The sequence below is a fragment of the Podarcis bocagei genome (genome assembly GCF_964188305.1).
Source record: "Podarcis bocagei genome assembly, chromosome: 6".
In the NCBI taxonomy this organism is placed as follows: Eukaryota; Metazoa; Chordata; class Lepidosauria; order Squamata; family Lacertidae; genus Podarcis; species Podarcis bocagei.
The window spans coordinates 74761837-74780568 of NC_138130.1; the positions used below are offsets into that span (position 1 = coordinate 74761837).

General features: G+C 43.2%; 1 protein-coding gene across 2 annotated transcripts; it reads right to left on the minus strand.

The window, feature by feature from the left end:
- Positions 1–230: 230 nt before the first annotated feature.
- On the minus strand, positions 231–17672 carry SLC19A2 (solute carrier family 19 member 2). 2 transcript variants are annotated; one of them, XM_081199012.1, is made up of 6 exons: positions 17352–17672; positions 13530–14000; positions 8067–8289; positions 7142–7334; positions 3701–3842; positions 231–3080 (listed from the first exon to the last, which is right to left on the minus strand). In XM_081199012.1, exons 1-6 carry the CDS (start codon positions 17550–17552, stop codon positions 2955–2957), a joined length of 1356 nt encoding a protein of 451 aa, XP_081055138.1. In that variant the 5' UTR covers positions 17553–17672; the 3' UTR covers positions 231–2954. The 2 variants fall into 2 exon arrangements, with proteins under 2 accessions (XP_081055138.1, XP_081055137.1); XM_081199011.1 differs by having other exon boundaries at positions 13416–14000; positions 17352–17669.
- Between the last annotated feature and the right edge of the window lie 1060 nt (positions 17673–18732).

The following is an 18732-nucleotide window of genomic DNA, read 5'->3' on the forward strand; positions in this document are numbered from 1 at the left end:
AGTGGTGCTTCAGGTTAAGAACAGTTTCAGGTTAAGAACGGACCTCCGGAACGAATTAAGTACTTAACCTGAGATACCACTTTATATATATTTTCTTAAGCTACAGAGAAGTGTGTTTGATTTATTCTGCTAGCAAAATTTGGGAGCTGGATTTTCTCATGAAATTGTAAGCACTCTTGTTAAGATCATTTAATATAATTATAGCATTGCACTATTAATAACAAGCAAACTTTAAAGAATATCATAAAATAATTTTATTTGATTTAAAAAATAGGTTTGCCACTTGGCTAGAGTAGTGTTTTCCTATTCCAATACCATTATAACAATGCAAGAGAACCTGGAGCCATCTCCAAGCTTACATTCATCAGACTGGATTATGGAGTTATGCAAATTACCAGAAGGCAACTCTTAGGCAAGGAAGACATCTTGGTCATCTACATTATATTTAACAGATTTATCCACAGATGAGGCCTTCTAGTTACGTATTTCAGTTCCTCCCAGAATGAACACAGAAGGCTAATCTAGAGTTGTGCGCTTTCCTTTAACATTCACATTTGCAGTGCAAGTAGCAGATGAAGGGAAGCCTAGAGTTTAACTCTCTCCCTGTAAGTGTCACAACAAAAAACACCTCTCAGAAGATGCTGTTTGCATACCACAGAAGTTCCCCTTGACACCAAGGGAAGTTTCCCTTGAAATGCAAATAAAAGTAATTTTTATTAGGAACCCAGCAATAGGAGCAAGAGTTAAAACTCCCTCTTCACAGACCCCCAGTCCCAAAGCTGCTCAGGCCTAACCTCAGTGCTTATTTATATATATGTATATATTAATGCATGTTAATTACAGTCATGAAATGAATGTCACATCTTAGTCCAGAGGCAATAAGAATTTGCTGCTTGATTATAGGTCCAGCTTCCTCTTTTGGTTACCCAACACTTCTCTCCCAAGCTTCTGAATGGGTGTAGATTCTCACCTGTTCCTGTTATCAATGTTTTCAAGTGTGTTTAAAGGAATCTAGGATTCACATGGCTATTTCCTCATCAACTTGAGTAAACTGTTACAATTACCTTATGATGGATGGATGGATGGCCTTGTTACTAAGAAATATTAGTCCTGGCAATTTGTACCTAGAAATTGGTTTAGAAGCCAGACCTGCAGGTGGATCTCACCACAAAAGCAACTGCAAATATATTTGGCTATTTTTGATGAGTTAGTTCCTGAACCTTCAATCTGTTGAAAAACATATTTAAAATTAAAATCCAAGTTCAAGCTCTCTGAACGTTACGGAAAATGGTATGCTTCACATATTATATAAAAGCTAAATCTCAGATGATTTCCAGGCTCAGTACTGTAAATTCAGGAGTAATATCCATCCTTTCTTTCCATTTTCCTCATTTGGATTTTAATGTGGCAAAGAGAGCACTAGATGAACAAGTACTGGATACTTACAATGGACAGGACTCATACTTCACACACTGGTTTTCTTACTTACAGAGTCCTTCTATCTTGAACATACAAGAATCACACCACATGTCTGCTTGATTTGCATGAATTAGGAAACACAGCTAGTGTTGGCCTCCCAAAGTCTGTATACACAGCTAAAGAAAATGTGCAGTCTTCAGGTGTAAAACCTACTTATGGCTTTTAAGTTACATAGAAATGCTTTTCATGTTAAAGTATGTACCACTGACAACAGCTTCATTATTTGGGCTAGTCTAACATCCTTAGCAGCTTGCCAGGAAAAACAACTCTGCAATCCTGAGGCAAATGCTCCTTGTTACTGATTCATTCAACCCTCTCATTTGCAATTATTTTGCAAGCCACAGGAAGTAACTGTGGCCAAAGTAAGTGGACATGGAAGGGAAGAGGAAATAGAACATGTAATTTAGCAGCATCCCTGTTCCCCATAGTGTTTACAAACACAAACCATGTAAACACTCTTGCAGTGTAATCCCATTCCACATCCATCCTACAATGGAGGTATAGAATCAGAGATTCTAAATTCTTGAGGATGAGATTTCATCCAGTCAAACACATTTGGTCACCACTGGAAAACATATTAGCAATAGAGGAAAATGCTAATCAAGGAGGTTTCAATTATCTGAATGAGTTAAGCAAAATAACATTACTGTTGTGAGAGTTCATTCTCCCAGATGTCATGAAAATCTACTGTGGAGTTGAAGAAAGCTTACAGGGAATCAAGGGGTAACTGAGGTTTTAAGGATGCCAAACCAAGCCAAATTTTCGTCACGTGCTCTCTGTGCCCTATATTATTTATGAATGAAGATGTATAACTGACATGAGGTCAGCAGGATAATCCATCTATTTAACCTTGCTGAGCAAGGGTAATCAAAAGGAAGCTGAGCCTATAGAAATATCAAAAGGCAGACAAGACATGACCTATTACATTGTGATATGTGTTTGCACATGTATAAGATAAGTCTATTCAATATTCATGAGTTTGCATCTACCAGCCTTGGGAGAGTTCTTCTTCTGCTATGTCCAACTTGACTTAAGACTACTTTTGGTATACCTCACTGCCTTAATATTTCTTCTATACCTGCAAAACCCAGCCTACCAAGACCCCCGTAACAGCATGAACTGGGCTAGTTTCAACAACACCTTCACTTCAATGGCTGATTTATGGGCTTGCCTGTTTCAGGAAGCAATCAGTAAATCTCAAGGATGCTTCTGACCATCTCTAGTTATGCAGTTTTGACTTAAAGGCATTATCCAAGACCAATGTGTTGCATATAAAATTCTTACTTACGTAAGATATAAGTAAATAAATCTGCTCCTAATTTATGCTACTAATATAGTACAAAAATGTATCAAGGACAATTTAGGTAACAGTCTTGAATTAACAGCATTTGGATACATTAATAAATAGGAACCAACATATTTAAATAGATCCCCCTTCCCTAACACAGGGGCTTAACAAGTCCATATTCTTCATTTTAAGCACCATCTGTTGTTGCTTCATTTCTCCTCTCCTTCTTCCAGGATTTCCTGATAATACTGCATGTCCCACTGATGAAGAACACTACTGCTATGGCAGCAAAGTAGCCGGCATAGATCATGAACTGCAGGGAACAAAAAGAGAAGGGAGTGGTGAACTGAGAAGCAAAGTTCACTAACCTAAATCAGGGCCAGTCCTACCATTAGGAAGGGTAAGACGGCTGGTAAGGTAATGTTGCACATCATAGGGCAGTAAAAAGCCAATAATTAGTGCTATCCTCAGCACAATGGGAGGTTGGCAGTCACTATTTGGATTTTATGTCTCAGGCACTAAGATGGCAGGCTGTCTGAGCTATCATTTTATTACAATGAGTAAGAATCACATTTTGTGCTTGATTTTACACTCACCACCCATTTTTGTCAATGCATTTATTAGGTATATCTAAATAGGAAGCAGTCTTCAAGCCAAGCCTGAGAGAAGCTTCCATTTCAAGCAAAACATGTGCAATGGTTTTATCTCCCGGCAACTCATTAAGACAGATAAGCATTCCCAACATGTATTAGAAAATGGGGTGTATGAAGGAAACCTCTTCCCCTCAGCAAGCATAGGACAAGGCACTACCCACCCCCCCAATGAAAAATTGTTGCAACCAGAATGACCTCTCACGCCCTGAGGCAGACAAAAGGCTTTTACTAGGAAGGCTGTATACCCTCTTTTTCCCCACCCAGCCAAAATGGGCCTTACCTGTGTGAATATGTCCAGGCCAAGCCCTTTTGCATCAACAACAATCAATGTGAGCAGAGTCTGCAGTGCCAGGGCAATGAATGTATTAACGCCAAAAACAAGAGCATAGCGCTCTACACTTAGATTTGTTGCAATCTGGAAACTTCACAGAAAAAGAAGAAATAGAGAGCATGAATACTGAAAACAAAAGCCTATTTTCAGGCAAACAGAAGAGATCCACACAAGTTAATAATCAAAAGAGTTGGGATCATACAGGATCAGGGCAGCCAGTGTGCTGCCCTCCAGACATTGGATCCCAGCCAGCAACTCTTACCATCCTTCATCAGTGGCTATGCTGGCTGGGGTCCAATTTTTGGATGGCACCAAGCTGGTTCCCCTGGGACTAGATGCACCTGCCCATAGAAATATCCCAATCAGATATTTTAAAAGCAAATGAGTTATATATATGGGACCAAGGAAACAAGCTCATCCTCCATCCCATGGCTTGCTTTCATCCCAGTAACTTTTAATCTCAGCCGGGGTGACTCTTGTCATCAAAGCTCCCACAGAGAAAAAGATGCTTGGCAAGATACTTGCCTATGGAAAAGTAACCTACACACAGGGAAGAAGTTATACTCTTACCCCGTGCACCTCTTTTGCTTTTAAAAAACTGGATATTTTGCCTCTTTCTACATCGGGAGGGAAAGCTTTTTTTCAGTCCTAAGGCTGCATTCCTTGTCAGCAACCTTTTGGAGACCACATAAAGGGAAGGAGTGTGCACATGCAAAATGAGCCAATCAATGGATACATGCAGGTCCTGTTTTCTGAACACAATGCATTCCCAGGAAATCTCTCTTGCTCCTGATTTGTCCAAACCTCTTCCTTCCCTGCACAAACAGGTAAGGAAGTGGGCAAACTCAAGCTGTTCAGCTATCTGAATCAGCTGTTCATGTAGCAAGGTTTGGGTATAATTCTTTGTGTTCAGATAACTGAGATTTCAGATAACCTGCATGCACAATTCTACTAACTGCAGGATGCATTCTAGCCATACAAAAGTCAAGAAGTTCTCACACATCTCTCCATCGTCCTTCCAGGTAAGAACGAGGCACTACCACAATCCAAGGACACATTAAAGTCAGGTAAAATTACTTAAAGAAAGTGTGGCCTATGGGAATGGGCCTGGCCTGGGGAGAGTCCCAAGAGTCAAACAGAGAGAATGGGAAAATCCCTTTTGGTGCTTGAGCCTAAGGCTCCCTACCCCTGCTCTACATGATTAGTGGCAGCTCCAAATTTAATAACACAATGAAGTGCCACCATCATGTGTAATTTGGCCCTTAAATATCTGCATATGCAGTGATCTTATTGCTTCAACCCACAAACCAAAACACACACACATGGATGTCATTTCCCAGCTGAGTATATCAAAGGGAAAATCAAAGCAGTTGAGCTGGTTATACTATCCCAGCTTGTTCAATGGAGGAAATGGAGGCTGACATGCCCATTTGTAAAATGGGAACAGTGACCTAATTCAGTGCTGAGGAGGATAGACGAGGTGCTGAAATATTAACTGCCAGGAGCTCTAATGATAAAATGACTGATAAATTGCATAGGATTTGTAAACAGTGGGCAGAAGGGAGGAGGCAAGATGCACAATGGAGAGGTGACTAGTTAATTCTGACTACAACTGAGAAGACTCAATGGGTGGGAAATCAGTCAGTCATTTTTGCCAGCTAAGAATCGCTGCTTCCCAGTGTAGCTGGTAGAGGGCCAAGCAAAACTAGGTTGAAGCTGCAAAGCATCAGAGCAGCCCAATCTGATGCACATTTATTATGAAGTAACACCAATCATTCAATGGGGATTACTTTTCTGAAAGCACACATAGAATTAACTTCTACCGAAAATCAAGGTGTTCTTCTTATCTGCATTTGCTCACTGGCACAGTTTTTCAGGGCAAGTTGTACAACAGCCTTCTCTGAAGGCTTTGGGAGAAATGGGTGGTCATCCAGATGTGGTTTTAAGCTATTGGATGCAATAACTCCCACCCAACTCCAATTTTGTAAGCAAAAAGCACTGTTCCGAAACAATAATGAACATCAGTTGGGAAGAACTGTAGCTCAATGGTAGAAAACATGTTTCCCATGCAAAAACCCCAGCTTCAATCCCTCCTGGAAGGGCTGGGAAAGTTCTGTCTGAAACCCTGCAAAGCTGGTGCCAGTATCACTGGTGGGGAGTCTGTGGCCCTTCAGAAGTTGCTGGTTTACAACTCTCGTAATCCCAGACCATTGGCCATGCTGGTTGGAACTGACTGGAATTGGAATCCAGTAAGAACTTGTGTTGAAATTACCAAGATAGCTGATCCAGCTCAGTAGAAGAGTTTTCTTTGTTCCCCCACGTGAACACATAGGAGTCTCTTGATAATGCAGTTTCCCTTCCATGACAGTTAAAAGATGAAAGCTATTGATACCTGTGTCCTTGCTATTCTTACTTATGTACTGTCTATAACTACTGCCCATTGCTCAGTATTCAGCTACTTTACAGTACCTGCAGTAACTAGGACAATCTGTCTTAGTTTGTGTGCTTTCCTGAACTATTGCATTACACTGCAAAATGAATTATGCAAACCCACAACATAGCTGATGCATGTGAATGCACTGCTTACAAAGCACTTATTGCTCTTCCTAGCTTTCACCTTTACCTAAACAAATAAGCTTGGAAGAAACCCAACACATGAGGATATCATAATATGGAGAATCTATTTTTAATTCTGACATTTCTGGTTGCCAGTGTCTTACTGGCTGCATGCCCAAAGTCGCAGTCATTTGGCATGACAGCAATTAGATGTGCACTGCCAGAAAAATAAAAAGACAAATGGTTGCATAAGACAGACTGGAAACCCCAGGCCTAGTTTCAAAGTGACACCAGGTATGCAAACCAGACTTTACATTGAAAACGGAACCCTCATCTGCTACATGCAACATTAGTAACTCAATTCAAAACAAAATGTCAGGCACTTTTTCTTACATAACCATAGAATCAAAAGAGTTGAAAGGGACCGCAAGCATCATCTAATCCAACCCCCTGCAATGCAGGAATCTTTTGCCCAACCCATGGCCCTGAGATTAAGAGTCTCATGCTCCACCGACAGAGCTCATGTTTAAATTAGGCCACAGAATGTAAACAGCACAGACTGAATAAAAGTACCCGCTGTTCTTTGCTTATATTACAATTTTCTGATTTCAGACTGAATTGACCCGATTGACTTGTGCTCCAGCAGACATAATTGAACAAGGCACTGCATTCTAAAATTCAAGAATCTAGATGCATGTTGATTGCCTTTGCTTGTTTGACATTCTTAAATGCAGAACATCAATTCAATGCTTACAATGCAATACAGCTCTGTGCTGAGTTTACTGAAACATGGATGATGAATTATAAACTGTCAGTTTGCAAAGATCTACTTACGTTGCAATTGTGATGAGCAGCATATAAACAATTCGGAATACTATGTACGAAGCATAACAGACCCAGATGTTATGAACACTGTCCATGATATACACGGCAGCAGCAATGCAGAGGGAAAACATGGCTAAGGCTATCTCGCCCCAGGTAGCCCAAGATGTTTTTATGTGGCCCACAACAAACACAGCCACAGCTCCTGTAAGTGCAAAAAACAAATTAATTTGTATTTAGCTAGCCTTTAGGGCAGGGTTGCCTAATCTGTGGCCCGCATCCACCACTCACCCCCCACCCCCAGTTTTTGTGGTCACCCAAAAGACACACCCTGAAATATGTCATTTTACACATATATAATAATAAATTGGGGGGAGAGTCCCTGGTCACAGGTCATTGTGGCCCTCAGCCCAAAAAAGTTTAACCATCCCCATTTCAGGGCTGTTACAGTTATATGGTGCAAGCAGGCTTGAGAATTTTGAGGGCAGAGAGAAAACAGGTGGGAGGTTAATGTAGAAATGTTGCCCAGTACTAGCAGTTACAATCATTACTCAATTGTGGTTGTGCACAAAAGCCTGTGTAAGCGTCAGCCTATTGCTCCAACTGGTGTTGCATTGGTCATATTAATGTACCAAACCTGGGCGTACTTTGCTTGGGTAAAGCTCCTCAGGAGGTTGCTATAAACACTATCATCTCCAGACAGAATTTCAAAACACTAAATTGCTAGCAAAAGCAAGTGAGTCATCACATGCACACATCGTATGAAACTCACTCAACAGTAATTTAAGGGAGTGCCGTTTACGGGAAAGGGTCTCTTGCTCGAAAGAGGAAAGCACCAGTTTTGGCAGCTGCACAGCGCACATACCCTGTAGGTAAGGTATGTTTAGTCCTTTAGATCCAGTGCTTAATATAGTCCCATAGCATAGAGGGAACTTACCCAACAGTGTGGAAACAGCCTCTACACCACCGTTATAGATCGGAGAGGTCTGAGAAGGCAGCACTTTTTCCCATAGACCTTGAGCATAGTTTATGACTTGGAAGTAACCACATGTTGAGAGCGCCCACCAAACAGACCAACACAGCAGAGGCCGGGACGAGTAGCACTGAAGGAAGTCCTGCCAGAGCTCTTTGATGACTTTCACAATGTCCACTCTCTCCTCCTGCATAGATTTAAAACACACAGAAAATTCAGTTAATCTTTCTGTCAGCTACTTGCATGTACAACAGCACAATAGGAAGAATACAGATCTAAATAGGGCTAAAGATATAAAACTGTCTCTTATTCAAGAAGAAGCACCACCAGAGAGCCCCTGGCTATCTTTCCAATAAAAAGATGAATCCATGACAGTGAAACTGAAGACCACTAGTTCAGATACATTCATGGGGTTGGACTAGATGACCCTAGGGATCCCTTCCAACTCTACAATTCTATGATTCTATGGTCCTTTTCTCATCCTGGATTGGGCCCTGCCTGATTATACATGCCACCACAATTCTTTTTGATCTCTGAATAATTGTGTACAAAAATAGCCAGTTTATGCTAGGGGAAAAACCGCATGATGGAATCTGGGTAGAGAGGTGAAAAGGTTGTGTGGTGCACAGAGACATCATATGAACTGGCCACCCAAAATCTTCAACTGTTATTACATTGCTACATACAGTATTAAACAAATATAATATTCCTGTTTAGAAAACAGTCCACTCCATGTATGGACAAAACAATGGGACGGCAGGACAGTGGCTTGGGGTGGAGAATTAGTCAAAGAAGAATACAATTCTGGGGTGAAGATGGACGGCGCTAGTTCCCGCTAGCCATATCCTATATTCTCAACATTCAACAAGTAGTAGAAAGTAGGTCTTTCTACTACTTTTTGCTGCCCCATTTAAATAATGGGGCAGCAATGGTTGGACACATGGAGAATTCTACAAAAACCACTTGGCAAACCCTGTGCCCAGAACTTTCAAGGCCCAGGGCTTGCAACGCTTGCTCATCCCTGCACACTGCGACTCCCAAACACCCTACAATCGGCTGTAACACATGGACTCCTTGCCTATACTCTGTGCGGGCAAACATTTACACTATGGCTGAGGTCAAAGAGCCAAAGGTTCATAGCATGCCAGTTGTTTTTAACAAGGGAGACGAATATTTATATGCTTGATCCCAACTGCCCATGACCAAGTTGCTGTAGTAGGTGACGCATTTGCTCTCTGCCTTAGTTCCTTTCCGATAAATAAAAACAGCCACAGTCCCCACGGGATTGCTATGACTACGATCAAGATAAGAATTATAATACTCTATTCAGCTATGGGGAATTATTACAGCCGAACTAAAAGGTGCAGGATGCTAAGCCTTCACCTCCAGCAAAAACTGTACAGATACCCTTCAAGCAATTTAGGGGGAGGGTACAAGAACAGCCAGCCAGACCATGAGGCAGGGTGAGGAAGCTGCCCCCAAGGGCCAACACACCCTTTCCACTACCCAGCTTTGCCACTGGTCTCCCCAGCCTCTAGGGGCAGAGAGGGACTGGCAGCAAAGTTCTGCAAAATGCCTTCCCATGGCTGCTTGGCTGCCATGTGTGGAAGGGAGATTCCCCCTCCACACATACGTACACACACACCAGCCTGGAGATGGGGCAGGGCTTTGCACCAGCTTCTTTGAATGGAGAAGTCAATGCAAAGCCGCATTACATGACAGCAGGGGGAGGACCCAGAAAGGATTCTCTCTCTCTCTCTCTCTCTCTCTCTCTCTCACACACACACACACACACACACACACACACACTGTGAGAGAGGCCACAAGGGCTTCTTGAGTAGCCTTCAGGAAGTTTGCCCCCCCCCCCGCCATTGCAGGAGGCAGCATATTTCACCTTGTGCATACAGAGCGAGGACAATGGTAGCCTAGAAAGCACTACTCCTTGCTGTCAATTGACTGTGCTAGCTATATCCCTGATTAACTAAAATCAGTAGGTCGTTTTCAACCAGGTTTTACTCAGAGTACACCTTTTATATTCACTGACCTAACATAGTCATGTTCATTACTCTGAGTGAAACTTAGTTTAGTATCACCCAGTATATTCCCAGAACAATTTTTTTAAAGCATTGGAGAAGCAGCTTTTCAGAGACTAAACAGGCAACGAACAAGATGAGCAACTTTCCCTCCCACAATTGAAACAAGCAAACACTCCGCTCAGCCCTAATATTTAAAACCACATACTTTTTCAACATACATCCAACTGAGGTAGGGCTGTAAACTAATCAGAATCAGCTGCCATAATTACTCAGTGGAGATTTTGAAATACTCGCCAAAAGGTGCCAAAAATACACTGACAATGGATATGCCACATAATCTTAAAGAAGAGATTGTAGAGAGGACTCAGCACCCGCCATCTTTAGTCAATATCCGACAGTGGAAAGCTAGTAGCCCAATCCCTTAGGGAACCTGTGACCCACTGGACGTTATCAGACTGTAACTCCCATCATCTCTGTCCAGTGGCCATCCAACAACAACTGGAGTGATACAGGTTAGGCCACATCTGGTTTAAAGCCATAATCAAAGAATGCCTAACCACATCTGCTTATTATTGAAGAAACAAGCTAGGGCACATCCAATGGTACAAGGGAATTATGTTTCTCATGATGAGAGCCAAGCAAGCTTAGCATGCTTAAAATCAATGGAGAGAATGGCTGTACAGTTACTCTAGCTAACTCTTTTTCCCCACAGGGACAAAGCAATGTTTATTAACATTCTATGGCTTTTTAAATGTGTTTGTGGGAGGGAGTTATTGGCTTGTTTTTTATTTTGTTATGTATCATTTTGAATTTTTATGTTGTGAACTGTCCTGTGATCTTCAGATGAAGGGTGGTTTACAAATTTAATAAATAATAATATTTCCTCCAGCTTTACTGATAAAATGGCTAGCAAAGTAATGTCCCAAAGCAGTATAACTGCACAGTAATACCCACAGCAAGAGTTGCAAGTGGTATGCTGCTGCTGTAGTAATTTATTCCGCATCGGGTCTGAGTGAATGTAACTTTTCAAGGTGAACAAAATGTGATTTGTGAACAAAAGAGAAAGGATAACTTTCCCAACAGTAAAACTCATGGCAGCTTACGGCAAGTTTACCGGAAAGTTCAGCGCCTGTGTTTTACTGAAGTTTTAGATTTTTAAGAGCAGTCAAGCTGTTTTTAGAGAGTGAAAAGCCTATTAATGGCAGTCTAGTTTGTGACTCCTTAAGTGGGACACAAAACATATGCTGGAGCAAGTGTACAAATTCTGCAAAAACTGGCCAACATCAACACCTAGTCACCAACCTGACGCCCTCCAAATGCTGGTGCCCTCCAAATGCTCCAAAATCATGCTGTGCTGACCGGGACTGATGGGAATAGATCTCCAAGGCATCCAGAGGGCACCAGGGCCTGGTCTATAGGGTGCAGAAAAGAAAAATCTCAAATCCTACTTTCCTTTCTCTCACTGTCTGTGACTATATGGAGTCCTGAGCTTGAATGAATGGTCTGGGAAAGAGGCAGGCAGGAGAGAAGAGCTGTGTTTGGTTCTGCCTTTTTGACCACAAGTTTGGAGCCAGCATGAGGCAGAACACTTCTGGTGCCTCTACCCGAGGGCAGCACAGTGGTGCCAAAGAAGACGTACTGCCTCCAGTTTCCATCAACTAAGGAAACACCTCAGCACAGGATAAAGAGGAACAACTAAGATGGGTGGGGGGGAATGCAGACCGCCAATACCCTAGCAGACTGATGCAAGATCTGCATGTGTATTCTCTCCTCTCCCACAGAGCCTGCTGCCTGCCTGGAATCTATAATCTGTAGGGTTCCACCAGGATGTTTAAGATTATATGTGCTTAGGCGAAGACCTAGCTGTATTTGCAGTTTGCTTGTGTACACAGTCTGCAGATAAGGGGCTTTTTTGCCATTCCCTATAACTAAAGAATCATTTTTTAGAATGGACTTTTTCTCCATTCAGAACTCTCACCTCAACATCAGTGCCCTGAGTAGGCTGGTGGACACAGCACTGACAATACATTCAACTTTCAATGTATAGAATACGTACAAGAATACAATATGAAAACACCTGAGTTGCAAAATGTCAGTAGAAGGCAGGGGTGGGGAGAGATGAAGGAATGAGAGAATAGGAGAGGAGGAGGAGCAGTATTAGCCTATACCAGAATACACTGTTGTGCTAATTTACATAGAACTGAAGAAAGTGCTGCCATCTATCCATACAGGTTCTCTCAGCTTCGTGCTAATCCTCTGCTAGGGAAGCAGAGCTTGACTGGGAAACTTTAATTCCATGGAATGCTAAGAGCTTTAATTACCAATTGTAGCCTAGCAAACAAAACAAGAACAAAAACACAGAACCCTTTCTGGCCAAGGGACAGGATTTTTTAAAAGTAATTTCTAGATTTGTTTGCACAGTTGCAGAAGTTTGCTTTCTGCTGAAGTGTTCATTCAGGCTTCACTATGTCCTGCAAACTCCTTTAGAAGCATCTCCACACAGGTGTCTCACTTTTTCTGACCCAGTCTTCACTTCATTGGTTCTTATTCCTGGACCTAGTTTACCCGGACAATTGGCCAAAACTTCTCCATAAGCTCTCCTAAGAAGCTTGCGGCAGCATCTGCACTTGCAAAGAATGCCTAGAGTTTAAAAGTATCATATTCTTAAGATGGGTAGTAGCCCACCTTCAGAAACATACAAGAATACCTGTTCTTGGAGTTACCGCCTGCCCTCCCCAGCAACAACAGATTCCCCAAAAGAATCTGCTTTCTTCTCTCAGGCCTTTTAAGATCTTCTTTTTAAGTTCCTATGGAATGGTTAGTGGTTTTGGCATAAGCATTTGATGGTTCCAGTTTCTGCACGCTGTACAGCATTTGATCGTGCTTGATTTTTGTATTTGGCTTTTATGCTGGCTTGTTTTAAGCGATTATAGGTTTTTATTGTAATACTATATTTTTCTCCCTTTGAATACCTAGAAAATTCATTTAACGAGGCATCTCATAAACAAGAATAATAATTTGGAAGTTAATAAAACTGGCATATTTCATTGGCCTGAACTTGTACGTGTTCCAGGAGGCAATAGGACTCCACTGCCAGAGGCATGCTGAAGATCACATCCCCAGAATTTAAAGTGATCAGACACCTGAAAACCCAATGAACTGCCCTGACATGCCACAAGCAACAGACAATGTAATGGTCAATTAACCCAACAGAGATTTTCTGTGCAATAAGAGAGCTGCACCTTCCATTCCCCTGGAAAACAGAATTATTGCTTACCTGTTGCACTGCTGGATGCTCATCATCTCTATTTAAAGGGATCTCCGATTCAACATCTTCCCACCCAGGAACCCTCTTTAAGGCAGGATCTACAACCTTCGTTTCCTTACTGACCTGGGTGCTTGACTGGCGATGGTGAAAGAAAAGGCTTTTCTGTGGCATGGGCAGAAACCAGGCCATGGCGAAGGCAACGGACACGGCAGTGAGAGAGATCACATTCAAATTGAACAGAGGCCAGTCAAATACAGACACCAGGATTTGTCCAGAAACAGAGCCCACTGTAAAACCCACAAGTGTAGCACTCCGACAGTAGCTTGTGACTTTTTGATACAACGTTAGGTCCACAACGCTATAGATGTAGGAATAATAGGCAATTTCTGTGGCAGTCACCAGTCCATAGAAGAACTCCAGGAACTGAATAGCCAGCAGTCCTTCTGCATAAAGCAGCATAAACCATGTCACTATAAGGCTTAGTCCTTGTAGAAGGATGACAGGCTTGTAGCGGAGATAGTCTGTTGCCAGGAAGACAGGAAAGAGCAGCACCAAATAGGAGTAAGTCCATACTGGATAAATTTCATTGAAGACCTAAATGAAGAAGAAAAAGATATGAACATTTGTTAACAGAAAATTCATATTCTAACAGGTGTAATTTACAGCTCTTTCAAATACAAGCTTTTGCGTAACATCAAACTGTGCAAGGGGTAGTTGCCAAGCAAATTCTCTCTAGAGAGACTATCATACAGCCAGAGTCCCTTAGAAAGCATGGAGCATCTGATGGCATTTGGTAGTCATTTCTAGAGGGAAAATGGAGAATGAGAAGAGTATGCTTGCTGGTCCACACTGCAACCTCACTCCATCACCCCAGTGTGATTGTAGAAGAAACAACCTCAGGAAGAACAGCTATTTTTTTCCTCATGTTTCCCTATTCATGGTTTTAGGATTGAGTCAGAGATATCCTGCTCTGTTAAGGAAAGGATGAGCAACCTGCGGCCTTCCAGAACTTCTTGTTGGACTCCAACTGCATGGGCAATATTCATGGCTGATAGGAGTTGCAGTTCAACTACAGAGACAGAGGCTCCCCATCCCTGTATTCAGGCTCCACCCCACTGACCTTTACACACAGCTGCAAGGAATTATTTTTATGTGTTCACTGCAGAAATATACACCTGTGCTGGCTAGAGTGGGGGAGGGAGAAGAGAAGGTAAAATAGGTTAAGAAGAGTGGTGCAAAATCAAAGTTTCAGAAGCAGTGCCTTACTAGGGTTGGCTGGCATGACACTTTATTAATCTCAGGCTTGGACGCTGCAGTAGTAGTACAGGCTGATATTTCCAGCTTAAAATGTACCAAATACATACTGAAACAGAGTGCACGTGGGGTTAGTTGGAAAAGGCAATATGTAGAAGATGACCCTGTAATGTTTACAAGCTCATTTGCACACAAAAATTATGTGTTGTTGTTTTTTAATCTTCACTACGGAGAACAACCACACAAACCTGGAAGAACAGAACTGAAAATACGGAGTCACACACAGCTAATCGAAACGACAGTCACAAAAGATTTGTTGCAAGAAAGATCAAGATGTATAAAAAGGAGCAGTGCGCTAAGTGGATAAAAACTTGTAAGACTGGATATTTCAGAACCTTATCACAAAATCTCCAGTCAATTTTGCTGTCATCTGCAACAGTCGGCATAAAATCCTTTGCAAGGACTTACAGATTGCTAAAGGTTGAGACAGTCTGCATTATTTCATTGTCATTATTCCTAAAAGGTAAAAAAAAAATCCAGTTAAAAACTGATAGAGGTAGGAGAACTATGGAACTTGTTTCATGATTTCTACTTAGCAAGCATCCAAGTGACAGCTGTCCTACGCATTACAACCTTGCAATACCTGTCTCCAAGGGCAAAATTTTAAAAGTATGGTTTCTCATAAATAAGTCCTATTCAGATCAATGCGATTACTCCTTGAGAAGTATGTTAATGATGCAGTCTTCAACCAGCAAAGGTCTACCTGTTCATTATGGTACATTACTGAAATTGGGCCTCTAATTGTTTCCTGGACGGATTTTCTCCCTACTAAAGGTGTTCAGCCCTTTAATGACTAGTTTCCTAAATTCAAATGGCATTATTTTCCTGTCCTGTTTACCTTTGTTTTTATTAGCTTTCCTTCTGCAAAAAACAGAAATGAATTTACTTATTTTTAAGAAAATGAAGGTCAAGCATGTGCACTCTCTCCAAAACGCAGGCAACACATCCCTTGGAAAACTGAAGCAGGGAGCAGGTGCCAAAAGCGACCACAGGTTTAGATGAGGTTGAAGGCCAGCAGCACACCAACTGCAGATTCTCTCAACAACTTTGAGTCAACCAGCTTGTGCTGATGATGATGGGCAACAAAGGTAAGCTCCCCAAGCCCTCAACCAAGGGTCAATAATGCTTAGTCCATGCAGGATGGCCTAGGGCTGCAGCTTGGAAGAATTGCTGCAGGCCAAGGCTTGAATGAGAAAACACTAAAATGCAACAGGCAACAACTGAAGTCTCCATAATAACTGAGTGAATGATGGCAATTCCATATAACAGTTACAGTAGACGCAAGTTTGATCTAGGTGAGGGATGGGCAGGAGATAGAGCAAGATCTTCTGGTAGGAATTATATCACTCATTTGCACTACCGCCATGCAAATCATAGAATCATATAATTATAGAGTTGGAAGGGACCACAAGGGCCATCTATTCCAACCACCTGCAAAGCAGGAATCTTTTACCCAAGGTAGGGCTTGAACCCATGACTCTGAGATTAAGAGTTTCATGTTCTACCAACTGAGCTACAAATATACGGTTAAAATTATGAAATGGGTCTCCAAATACATGTTTGGGTTAAAAGTGGGTTCTGGGTCTGAAAAGTTTGAAGCGTATGGCTCTACATGATTCTGCAGTAGATCAACAATGCTTTTTGAATCCGAGTCTGGGATAGCTGAATTGGTAGAGCGTGAGACTCTTAATCTCAGGGTCGTGAACCTGAGCCCCACTTTGTGCCAAAGATTCCTACATTGCAGGGAATTGACCTAGATGATTCTTGGTGCTCCCTTCTGACTCTACAATTCTATGATTCCAAGTCGTCTAACAAAGGATTATACTGTATACTCTCATTATACTGTACTTCTGAAATTAAGGAAGGAGAGGTGATCACATGAGGAAAGGACTTTTCTTAAATAAAGATTATAAGCTATATTGATTTCCAGCACTCAAAATAAATGTGTGGGCTCAGGAGTCTTTAATTCTAAGTGCATGCCTTTTGCACAGGGATGCAAGGTAAAAATATAAGTAAGTAAACCCCACATGCCCACCCTGATCTGTCAACCTCTGCATACTATGCAGTATACCAGTGACAGCAGGACCCCATCGCAGGCTAATGGCGCAAGAAAAGTCCCCGTACTTTTAGTAACCGTTTGGCAAGTCGAAGTCAGAAGATCCACCTGCTGCTGCTCAGGACAGTGACAAACTTTCCCGCCGCGACATCCTCTTTCCCTCCCGCTTGCACCAAAGGGATCACGCGCTTATGAATCTACCCGTAATTCTGCCAGTAATTCTGACTTCCCCTATAGCTCCAGCAGGCAGCCATTCATCCATACCGAGTCCTGGGAAGCTTTAGCTTTCCAAACCAGGGGGGGGGGGGCTTCAGCCTACCTGGCAGCCATACCCGCAATAATTCGGCGCTAGGGAAGGGTCCTCTGCACATGTTCGAGAGCCCTCTCTCTCCTTAGCAGGACCGACGGCTGAGGCAGAAACATAAAGCCCCGGGCTACTAGCACTGAAGGGACAAAGCCCTTGGGAGCAAAGCTCTACTGAGCTCGGTGGGCTTACTTCCGAGGAGACCCCCCCCCGACGAATCTCCTCTTCGGAACGCTACGGACTAAAAATGCCGCCGCCGCCCCCGGAATACCTGAGTCTCGGTGAGGTTCTTGTCCGGCCCCAACAGGTAAGGCGTGAGGAAAGGCTCCGACGGCCGCAAGCTGGCGAAGAAGCCGTAGCCGCACAGCACCGCCGTGGGCAAAGCCCAGCCGAAAGCGCGCGGAGCCCGCCCCGCGCGGCGAGGCAACAACACGCGGGACCGGAGCCCGTCCAGGACACCCTGCGCTTCCATCCGACAAGCCCCGCGATGGGGCGTTTCCGCGTACGTACGTCCCTCTCTCCCTCTCCCTTTCTCTGAAGCGCGCCGCTCGCTCGGCTCGCACAAATCTGCGCCGCTGCCCACGCGGCCGAGCGCCAAAGGCACCTTGGCCCTGCGCAGTAGCGCGCGCGCGAGGCACGCCCCGCCACTTCCGGTGTCGGTTCGGGATTTTTTTTTTTTTGGTGGTGGGAGCGGGGGATGGAAATCTCCGAAGTGCGATGCGGGGGCTCAGGAGGCGGTCGTTGAATTGGAATTTAAAGAACTGCACCTTTGCTGCAACCTGAGAGGTGTGGCTTGCGGGTGTCCCCACACCACACACACATAGATACACTGGGCTCTCTGGGGTTTTTTTAATAAACATATGCCTTGCCGTGGCGAAGGGGCTTGAATAACTCAGAGAAGCTATGAGCTGTGCCGTGCAGGGCCACCCAAGACGGACAGGTCATAGTGGAGAGTTTTGACCAAAGGTGATCCACCTGGAGGAGGAACCAGCAAGCCACTCCAGTATCCCTGCCAAGAAAACTCCATGGACAAAGACAACAGGCATAGATATGCTTTTCCCACTAGTGATGTATGGGAGTGATAGCTGGACCTTAAAGAAGGCTGATGGCTGAAGAATTGATGCTTTTGAATTATGGTGCTGGAGGAGACTCTTGAAAGTCCCATGGACTGCAAGAAGATCAAACCTATCCATTCTGAAGGAAATCAGCCCTGAGTGCTTCTTGACATGGAAACTGTTAGAAGCTGGCATGGGAAACGCTTGTGTAAGTAAGTAGTCGGTAATGTGTGAAAGTATATAGACCCAAGTTCAGACCCCACTAGACCCAGCATCTGTGCTCTCTTACAGTAGGAGCCAGCATGGTGTAGTGGTTAAGAGCGGTGGACTCATAATCTGATGAACTGGGTTTGCTTCCCCGCTCCTCCACATGCAGCTGCTGGGTGACCTTGGGCTAGTCACACTTCTCTGAAGTCTCTCAGCCCCACTCACCTCACAGTTTGTTGTGAGGGAGGAAAGGAAAGGAGATTATTAGCTGCTCTGAGACTCCTTAAGGGGAGTGAAAGGTGGGATATCAAGTCCAAACTCTTCTTCTTCTAGGTTGTATTCCACTAAGTCCTACTCAGAGTAGACCCTAATAAACCCTAATGATGGGCA